This window comes from Pongo pygmaeus, chromosome 1 (assembly GCF_028885625.2).
Source record: "Pongo pygmaeus isolate AG05252 chromosome 1, NHGRI_mPonPyg2-v2.0_pri, whole genome shotgun sequence".
Taxonomy (NCBI): domain Eukaryota; kingdom Metazoa; phylum Chordata; class Mammalia; order Primates; family Hominidae; genus Pongo; species Pongo pygmaeus.
Genome location: NC_072373.2, coordinates 176,357,594 through 176,365,123, shown reverse-complemented (window position 1 = coordinate 176,365,123; position 7,530 = coordinate 176,357,594). Strand labels below are relative to the sequence as shown.

The following is a 7,530-nucleotide window of genomic DNA, read 5'->3' as shown; positions in this document are numbered from 1 at the left end:
TTCGCTGTGGCCCAGACGCGCGAGGGCCGGCGGAGTTTCTTCACAGGAACTACCGCCCTGGGAGGAAGCGTCTGTTTAGTTTCAGCACAGACGACTGGGCTTGGGAGCTTACGAGGTTGCAGTCTGGAGGGCGCCAACAGCAGCTCCCAGGGCTGCTTTTCCTGGTGGGTCTCACGTCAGACCGTTGTTGGGTGCCCCTACCCGGGCTCCAGAGTGGTGAGAACGAGGAGGATGGGGTTTCTCCTTGTTCGGGGATCCAGAGATTACAGCCGTGGGTAGGGTCCTCTGACCACCGAGCAGTTTGTTCCAGGGGATGGCTGCGTATTGTGAGACCCTCTGCTGAGTTCTGGAGGTGGTTGTCGGTTGCTGATTACCAGGGCAACCCTTGGGATTATGGCTGTGGTGAGGTGGTTGTTAAGAGGGCGTCATTGAGCCTAGTGTAATCCTAACCCTTTCACAGCCCAATCTTATTTGGAAGAGGGCTTAGGTGCACGCTCTAGCGGGGATTCCAATATTGGGCCAATTCCCCCAATATTGGAATCCCCGCTAGAGCGTGCACTTCTGGAAGCTAGGAACCTCCTAACTCAGGACGTAGACTGATGATTGATTACAGTTTCAATTCTTCGGAAGATCTTTCTTTTAAAGAGAAATTGACTTCCTGTCGATTCCACTCGAGGCCCCATAATTCATGAATTCTTCCAGAGAACTCAATTGTGTTACTTTGGGGAACAAATATCACGGCAGTCTTTAGTGAGGTTTTAGAATCTGCCCTCTTTCTTGACCAGAACACGCTGCAAGCACGTCAAGGTAGTCGGAGTCCCCTAACAATGGATAAATTCGTCATTCGAACGCCTAGAAACCAGAATAGCCCTCAGAAGAAAGATTCTGGAGGAAAGGTTTTCAAGCAGGCTACGATTGAATCTCTGAAGGTGAGAGGGGATCTGGGACTAGAGGAAATGTGCAAAGGACTGATAGCAAGGTAGTGCTAGAGGTTCTGTTGTGGAAAGACCTATGAATTATTTCTTGTTATGCCTCCTCCCCCAAAGTGTACCTGACCACTCCTCCTTTGTTTGCCCCATAGCTGTACAGACTTACATTTATAAATTTCTGCACACCTCTGCTACACCCTTGTAATTACTCTGGTTTACACCATGTGTGCTAGCTCGTAGGACAAGTCCCCTTCGTTGTTATTCTTTTGCAAAATGTAGTCTGTTAGGAATGTTAAAGTACCAAATATGATTCTATATACCTACCCTGTACAAACTCATTAAGGGGTGGGATTTGATGCTGTTCTCTCACATCTTACTGCCCAGAACTGTATCAAATGGTTTTACAGCTTCAGCTGAGACTGGGAAAGAGGCTGTTTTGTTGTTGTTGTTGTTGTTGTTTTTGTTTTTCAGACAGGGTCTCACTCTGTCACCCGGACTGGAGTACAGTGGCACGATCTTGACTCACTGCAACCTCCACCTCCCGGCTTCATATGATCCTCCTGCCTCAGCCTCCCAAGTAGCTGGGATTACAGATGCCTGGCTAATTTTTGTTTTTAGTAGAGATGGGGTTTCACCATGTTGGCCAGATTAGTCTCGAACTCCTGACCTCAAAATGATCCATCCGCCTCAGTCTCCCAAAGTGCTGAGATTACAGGCGTAAGCCACTGTGCCCAGATGGAAAGAGGCTGTTTTAATGAACTCTTGCTACCTTGAACTCAGTCTGATGTCTGCAGGCAAGATGCAAAGAGTAGATACAATGAATCAATCAACATAGTTACCCAATAAATGCTAAAGTAATTATTATTTTACTAAAAGAAAACAAAACAACTTGTACTTAGTCCCCTTTGTCATCCTGAACCTTGCCTCTTAAATTTCTGACTTTTTCATTTTCTTTTACCAATTCTTCTTCCTCCACTAGATTCCTAGTGTTTGTGCTCCTCAGAGTTCTGTCACATTTTATGTATTTGGCCGGGATGACATTATCCATTCTTTAGGCTTTCTGTGCTAAAACTGCCAAACCTGCACCTCCAGCCTAGGTTTCAGAAGGTGGGAGGAGGATCTGGGGCTAGAGAAAATGTGCAAAGGACTGTAAGAGCAAGGCAGCATTCTGAGTACTTGACATATACTCAGTTGGACTCCTTTTCTGGATGTCCCACAGGCTTAGGAGACCCATACTGGAAAGCAGTGAAGGAGAGTATAAACAGGCCCTACTGGTAACTGGGTGATCTTTAGTAGCAAGTCAGTCCCTACTCTAAGACCTCAGTTTCCTCATCTATAAAACGTGGAGATTGAACTATATCGGTGTTTCTTCAACGGGTGCTATTGTTGTATGGGGCAAGATAATTCTTCATTATTTGGAGCTGCTGGTGGTTTACAGGATACTGAGCATCCCTAGCTCTCAGGCACTTAATGCCAGTGGCACCTCCCATTCTGATAACTGAAAATGCCTTCTCATATTTCCAGACAGCACTGGATTGAGCCCTACCGAACTCTTATGATCTTTAAAGTCTGTCCTAGTCTCGCAGTTCTGTGACTGCGTAGAACACATTCAAGGTTTTCAACTGTCTCTACCTTGTCAGAATATTCATGGATAATTGTACATAGCAATGATTCTCAATGAGGGATCATGTCAGACTCTCTCCAAGAAAAAGGTGGGAAGGAATAGTTGAACTACACATACACTCACCTACACCTACAAACACCCATATTCTTTTCTTTTTTTTTTTTTGAGACGGAGTTTTGCACTGTCGCCCGGGCTGGAGGGCAATGGTGGGATCTTGGCTCACTGCAACCTCTGCCTCCCTGGTTCATGCGAGTCTCCTGCCTCATCCTCCCGAGTGGCGGGGATTACAGGTGCCCGCCTCCATGCCCGGCTAATTTTTTGTATTTTTAGTAGAGACGGGGTTTCACTATGTTGGCCAGGCTGATCTCGAACTCCTGACCTCATGATCCGCCCACCTCGGCCTCCCAAAGTGCTGGGATTACAGGCGTGAGCCACGGCACCTGGCCCACCCATATTCTAATATACCTCCTCCTACCCCTCTCCCCTCTGGGTTCCTGCTCGTGCCCTAGTTGAAAACCACTATGTGTGATGATGAAAATAAATGACGTGAAAATTATGGAATAAGAATAAAACAACAGGCTGGGCTCAGTGGCTCATGCCTGTAATCCTAGCACATTGGGAGGCCGAGGCAGGTGGATCACCTGAGTCCAGGAGTTCGAGACCAGCCTGGGCAGCTTGGCAAAACCCCATCTCTACAAAAAATATAAAAATTAGCTGGGTATGGTGGGGAGCGCCTGTAGTCACAGCTACTTGGGAGGCTGAGATGGGAGGATTGCTTGAGCCTGGGAGGTGGAGGTTGCAGTGAGCCAGGATGGTACCACTGCACTGCAACCTGGGTGACAAAGTGAGACACCATTTTAAAAAAAAAGAATAAACAGGCATATTTAATAACATTCCCCTTAAATGCTTTAGCTTTTCTTCCAAACCTGTTCCTTGTTCTCCTGTATTAATGTATATCCATATACCAAGTAACTGGGACTAGAAATCTAGGAACCATCCTTAACTCTTTTTTCTCATATCCAATTTTCTTTTTCTTTTTCTTTTTTTTTTTTTTTTTTAGGGTCTCGCTCTGTCACCCAGGCTGGAGGGCAGTGATGTGATCATGGGACTATGATCACATCATAGCTGGGACTATAGGCACATGCCACCACACCTGGCTAATTTTTTTTTTTTTTTTTTTTGTAGAGACAGGCTTTCATCATGTTGTCCAGGCTGGTCTTGAACTTCTGGGCTCAAGCTATCTGTCCTCCTTGGCCTCCCAAAGCGCTGGGATTACAGGCATGAGCCACTACGCCTGGCCCCAATTTTTAGTTTTACTTCCTAAAAATCCTTCTTGCCCGTACTCACTTGATTGTCTTCCACTTTAAGTTCAGAATCATACTTCTCATCTAGAGCAGTGCTATGGTCTGTTGACTTGTCTCCCTGCCTTTGACATCCCCCATTCACCTCCCTTCCACTCTTACACCAGAGAAACATGTCTAAAATAGAAAAGAAAATCTACTCAGGTCACTTTCCTGCCTAATCCTTCAATAATTTCTCATTACCCATCAATAAAGATCACAGTTTTTTACATGACACCCAAGGCCTTCCATGACCTGGCACCTGCCGCCTCATCCTCTGCTAGTCTTTTTATTTATGCCTCATCCAATGTCAACCATTCACAATTCCCCAAAGATGTTGTGCTCTTTCCTTCCTCTGTGTCTTTGCATATACTGTCCTGTTTGCCTGGAATTCCCTTACTGTCTTGTCTTGGAGGCAATATAATGCAATAATTAAGAACATAGACTCTGGAGCCAGACTGCCTTACTAAAATCCCAGCTCTGCCACTTACTACCTTCGTGACCTTGGTCAAGTTATTTAGCCTCTCTGTGTCCGTCTTAATCTATAAAATGGGGATTAGTAATACCTGTTTTATAAGGTTTTATGAATTTGAGTGAGTCAACATATGTAAAGTGTTTGGTACAGAGTCTGGCCCATACTAAGTACTATGTAAGTCTTTGCTATTATTGTTATTATCATTACTTTATAAAATCCTATTCATCTCCCATGACCTAGTTCAAATCCTCTACTATTGGGCCCTTCCTGACCACTCTTTTGTCCCTGAGACGCAGAGCCAATCTAATCCCTCCCTTCTCTGAGCCATCCCTGTATATTAAACATGTCTGTATCATTGCACTTATTTGTGCTGTATCATGGTGGTTTCTTTACATGTCTGTGCCCCGCTATACTCTGAGCTTCTTGAAAGACTATGTCTCATTGATTTTGTGTCACTGGTTCCTGGCACAGGACTTGGCCTATAGTAGGCTGCAGTACATTTTTCTGAATGACCAAATGAAGTAAAATAAAAGGCTTGGCATGGCACGTGAGACCTATTCTACCCCAGTGCGCTTATCATCTCATCCCTTGTAGCCCCTCCTTTATATGTATGCATTCCAGCCACACCTTATTTCTTGCTGTTCTTTGTTTGTTTGTTTGTTTGTTTGACACGAAGTCTCACTCTATTGCCCAAGCTGGAGTGCAGTGGCAAGATCTTGGCTCACTGCAACCTCCACCTCCTGGGTTCAAGCGATTCTCCTGCCTCAGCCTCCCAAGTAGCTAAGACTACAGGCACATGCCACCATGCCCAGCTAATTTTTGTATTTTTAGTAGAGACGGGGTTTCACTATTTTGGCCAGGCTGGTCTTGAACTCCTGACCTCGTGATCCTCCGCCCTGGCCTCCCAAAGTGCTAGGATTACAGGCGTGAGCCACCGTGCCCGGCCTCTTGCTGTTCTTTGTATAAGCTCTTCCCTTCCATGCCTTCAGGGCTTCCTTGAACTTGATGCTGGTCCCTTTTCCTTGAAAGCCCTTCTGTTTCTTTTTACAGAGTCAATTTCTACCCATTTGTCAACCCACTCAAGAACTACTTTGCCTATAAATCCTAGATTATAAGCTCCATGAGTACAGGACCTTGAGTTGTTTTGTTTTGTTTTGTTTTGTTTTTTTCAAGTCAGAGTCTCGCTCTATCACCCAGGCTAGGGTGCAGTGGCATGATCTCAGCTTACTGCAGCCTCTGCCTCCTGAGTTCAAGCGATTCTCCTGCCTCAGCCTCCTGAGTAGCTGGGATTACAGGCGCCTGCCACCACACCCGACTAATTTTTGTATTTTTAGTAGAGATGGAGTTTCACCATTTGGCCACCCTGGCCTTGAACTCTTGACCTCAACTGATCCACCTGCCTTGGCCTCCCAAAGTGCTGGGATTACAGGCGTAAGCCACCACACTCTGCCAGGATCTTGAGTATTTTATTTACCTCTCTGCCCTTGGACGTAGCACAGTGCCTGACACATATTAAGTGGTCAATAAATATTTGTCAAATAAATGAATGTTGAAATGCTTTCTGGGTTCTATAAGGGAGTTAATCCTTCCTTCATTAGTACTCTCAACATTTGGTTCAAATATCTGTCGAAGCACTTACCTTACTGTATTGTAATTGTCTGATTACCTGTAGCTTTCTCCAATCCACTATGAATTCCTGAGACCCGGGACTGTAATATCTTATTATGTTCTGATTCTGCTCCAAGACCTAACACAGTGCCTGCTACACTGTAGGTAAAATGTATTGAATAAATAGTAATCATCTGTATTCTGGCATGCCGTTGTAGGGTTTTGATAGTAAAGTATTCTACAAATATTGTGAAACAGCTTATGCCCAGCACAGTGCTAAGTACTATAGAGAACATGAGAGAAATTTAAGATCAAAATACAAACCCTCATGAAACTTCCTGGAAAGTGATCAAATTATAAGAAGTTAATAAATAATGATGCCAGGTGTGGTGGCTCATGCCTATAATCCCAGCACTTGGAAGGCCAAGACAGGAGGACCACTTGAGCCCAGAAGTTTGAGACCAAACTACATGGTGAGGCTACATGGTGAGGCCTCATCTTTACCAAAAAAAATTAGCAGCCAGGCATGGTGGCTCACACCTGTAATCCCAGCACTTTGGGAGGCCGAGGCGGGTGGATCATGAGGTCAGGAGTTTGAGACCAGCCTGGCCAATATGGTGAAACCCTGTCTCTACTAAAAATAAAAAATTAGTTGGGCATGGTTGTGCGCGCCTGTAGTCCCAGCTGCTTGGGAGGCTGAAGCAGAAGAACTGCTTGAACCTGGGAGGTGGAGGTTGCAGTGAGCCGAGATTGCACCACTGCGCTCCAGCCTGGGCAACAGAGCGAGACTCTGTGTCAAAAAAAAAAAAAAAAAAAAAATTAGCCGGGCGTGGTGGCATGCGCCTATGGTCCTAGCTACTAGGGAGGCTGAGGTGGGAGGATTGCTTGAGCTCAGGAGGTTGAGGCTGTAGTGAGCTATGATCATACCACTGCACTCCAGCCTGGGCAACAGAGCAAGACCCTGTCTCAAAAATAAAATAAAATAATGAGAAAAAATTATATGTGATCCATTACAGAATTGTCATATAGACAGTAAGGGTTAAGAGGTAAGAGAAGAGGCCTGGCGTGGTGGCTCACACCTGTAATCTCGGCATTTTGGGAGGCTAAGGTGGGCAGATCACCTGAGGTCAGGAGTTTGAAACCAGCCTGGCCAACATGGTGAAACCTCGTCTCTACTAAAAATACAAAAATTAGCCAGGTGTGGTGGCGGGCTCCTGTAATCCCAGCTACTCATGATTACAGGAGGCTGGGGAAGGAGAATCACTTGGATCCGGGAGGCAGAGGTTGCAGTGAGCCGAGATCATGCCACTGCACTCCAGCCTGGGTGACAGAGCAAGACTCTGTCTCAAACCAAAAAAAAAAAGAGGTAAGAGAAGAGAGAGCTTAGTCCCTGTTTTAGTGCCCAAAGAAGGCTATGTGGCAGGGCACCATAAAGGGACGGGAGGATTTGACTAGGTCTGATATACTCTAGGGAAGTAGTGACATAACCATTCAATGAGTGGTATGTGCTCTTCTGCTTCCTCTATGTATGCATGATGCTTGGTGTGTTCACAA

The 7,530-nt window shown here is 45.6% G+C and overlaps 1 protein-coding gene across 6 annotated transcripts in view; it reads left to right on the top strand.

Annotated features, from left to right (window-relative positions):
* Nucleotides 1-13: 13 nt before the first annotated feature.
* Nucleotides 14-7,530, top strand: part of TCEANC2 (transcription elongation factor A N-terminal and central domain containing 2) — a 55,026-nt gene continuing 47,509 nt past the window's right edge. For 4 of the 6 annotated variants that reach the window (XR_010124545.1, XM_063655658.1, XM_054486967.2 and 1 more), the window contains exons 1-2: nt 34-164; nt 786-929. Coding sequence is in view for 5 of the 6 variants with exons in the window: in XM_063655658.1 (XP_063511728.1) it covers nt 828-929 (102 nt within the window). In the remaining variant the exon portion in view is untranslated. Of the gene's footprint in view, nt 488-550; nt 930-7,530 lie in introns of all 6 variants that reach the window. The other 2 variants (XM_063655657.1, XM_054486944.2) reach the window with 2 other exon arrangements.